Genomic DNA, 2584 nt, shown 5'->3' with positions numbered 1-2584 from the left:
CAAACTGCACTGCATCCCACTGGACGATTTATTTCCTTAAAGAAAATGATAAATTGTTGTTTATGTTGACTTTTCTTTGTGCGTAAAAGCCGATCTGACCCCGTCAGCTATGGGAGGTCTTGAAAACAATAGCTGTGAAGTATTTAAGACAGAAAGAGAAATAAAATCACGTCTGAATTCATTTGTCTTTGAATTCTAACTGTAATGGTATTTAGTCCACAGCTCCCTTCCTGGTGATTGTTTTCATTTCTCAGCTGCCCCCCTGTGTGAAAATATGTGGAGCAGTGGTAGGAATGATTTTCTGTTGTCATCTGCTGAATCAAATAACACTGAAATAAAGCCAGTTCTCACTTTATTGCGAGGTTGCATCGTAAACTCTGAGGCGCCACTTTTTTCTGAATCAGTGGAGGCAAAAACACCTGCAGCATCCGACATGGAAAAACTCTGAACTGCACTTCCTCTGGAACTCACCAGAAATACCAGCGTCCTCCTCCTCTGTCTACACATCTGTCAGCCTCCCTGTGTATGTCTCTGTCACTGAACTCACGTTTGGATATGTCAAAGCTTCCACGTCGTCGCTTCCCCGAAAGGACTCAGTCTTGGAAAGCGACTCGTTACCTTTGCAGGAATCAGTATCCCCAAAGGAGAGCTGCTGCGAGTCCTGCAGCTGCTGCCCACATGTCACATGCACGTACTGAACATTTTCCTCGTCTTCGTTCTCTCGGTGGTAGAAATAATTAAAATTGGACACGATGACGGGGACAGGTAAGGCAATGGTCAGCACTCCAGCGATGGCGCACAGCGATCCCACGAATTTGCCACCCATGGTGGAGGGGCACATGTCTCCATAACCGACTGTGGTCATCGTAACCACAGCCCACCAGAACGCATCAGGTATACTTGTAAATCCGGACTCGGGGTCTTCAGCTTCTGCAAAGTAAACAGAGCTGGAGAACAAAACGACTCCGATAATGAGGAAAAATATTAGCAGTCCAAGCTCCCTGAGGCTCGCGTGCAGCGTCTGGCCGAGGATCTGCAGACCCTTGGAGTGCCTGGAAAGCTTAAAAATCCTGAAAACGCGCACCAGACGGATGACCCTCAGTATGGCCAGAGACGCAGCCTGTTGACTGCTGCCCTGGTGCTCTGCCAGATCCATCCCCAGAGTGATGAAATAAGGAGCTATGGCCACGACATCGATTATATTCATGACGTTTTTAAAGAAAGCTGCTTTACTGGGACAGGATAGAAACCTCATGGTGAACTCAAAGGAGAACCACACGATGCAAAGTGTCTCCACCATGAAAAAGGGATCTGTGAAGGGACTGGGTGCTGTGCCTGGCGCACTTCCGTTCACCTGAATGTCTTGAACTATAGGGACCTCTCTAAATTCAGGCAATGTCTCCAGGCAGAATATAATAATGGATATCAAAATAACCATTACTGACACGATGGCAATTATCCGTGCGGGTCCTGAACTCTCCGGATACTCGAACAAGAGCCACAACTGGCGCTGATACACGTTATTGGGCAGCGGGCGGTCCTCTTCACTCCCCATGCCCTCGTCATCTCGGAAAAGCTCGATGGCATCCTCCCCAAGTTCATAAAACTTTATTTCTTCCAGGAATATATCCACAGGTACGCTGACGGGCCTCCGGAGCCTCCCTCCGGACTGGTAGTAATAGAGGATGGCATCAAAGCTCGGCCTGTTCCTGTCGAAGAAGTACTCGTTTCTCAGCGGGTCGAAGAAGCGTATCCTTTTGCGCGGATCCCCAAGAAGCGTGGCGGGGAAGCGAGAGAGGGTTTTTAACTGCGTCTCGAAGCGCAGGCCTGAGATGTTGACGACCACTCGCTCGCTGCACTCCTGGTCCGCCGGTTCCAAGTCAGCAGCATCTTGCAGCAAAGGAGTGACGACCACAGTCTCATCGTGGTTCTCCTGAGACACCACAGTCATCTTTTTTTACCCCTCTGAGGGTAAAATCCGTCACTCACCTCCTGGGTGTCTTCCTCTTGCCCCTTTGTCCGTGCGTCCTCCTGACTCTCCCTCACATGCAGATTCAGGCAGAGCACCCCCACCTCCTCCCTGTTTGTGGCTCCCCAAAACTTTTACTTGTCGATAAAAAAAAAAAAAAAAAAAAAAAAAAAAAGGAACGTTGATTTACACCGCCCTTTTGTCGGATTAGTGCCTCTGAACTGTCAACTTTCAATAGTGCACACAGATCTCCTCTTGCACAGGCTACACCAATGGCTTGGGAAGGCTATCATATTCACTCCATTTTAAACCCCAAAGCCCTCCCCAAGTTGGAAGACCAGATGACACTTGTTGCTGCTGCTGCTGCTGCTGCTGCTGTCCCTCTCCTACTGACTCACTTCACTGTATCACTGATTTCCAAGTAAACAGGCAGCAAAGCAACTATCTCCATCTATATGATTTCCCCGCCTACAAACTCTCACCCTTTAACGCTCATTCTTGCTTTGCTAGGGGAAATTTATTTACAGATTTGGAGTGGGTGCAGTCCTCTCACCCTGCAGGTCCTTCATTCATGAAATCATGGGGTTATTCTTGTCAGGAGGGGGAACCTCAAAG

At 48.5% G+C, this 2584-nt stretch overlaps 1 protein-coding gene across 1 annotated transcript; it reads right to left on the bottom strand.

Moving 5' to 3' along the window:
* Positions 1 to 499: 499 nt before the first annotated feature.
* On the bottom strand, positions 500 to 1951 carry LOC308116723 (shaker-related potassium channel tsha2-like; the record flags this gene model as incomplete). Its single annotated transcript, XM_080475069.1, has 1 exon — positions 500 to 1951. The coding sequence occupies one exon, from the start codon at positions 1949 to 1951 to the stop codon at positions 500 to 502; it is 1452 nt and encodes a 483-aa protein (XP_080331195.1).
* Positions 1952 to 2584: the final 633 nt, after the last annotated feature.

Source organism: Lipophrys pholis, assembly GCF_963383615.2.
Source record: "Lipophrys pholis genome assembly, chromosome: 11".
Taxonomy (NCBI): domain Eukaryota; kingdom Metazoa; phylum Chordata; class Actinopteri; order Blenniiformes; family Blenniidae; genus Lipophrys; species Lipophrys pholis.
The sequence above is the reverse complement of the archived record's forward strand: the minus strand, read 5'-3'. Positions and strand labels throughout refer to the sequence as shown.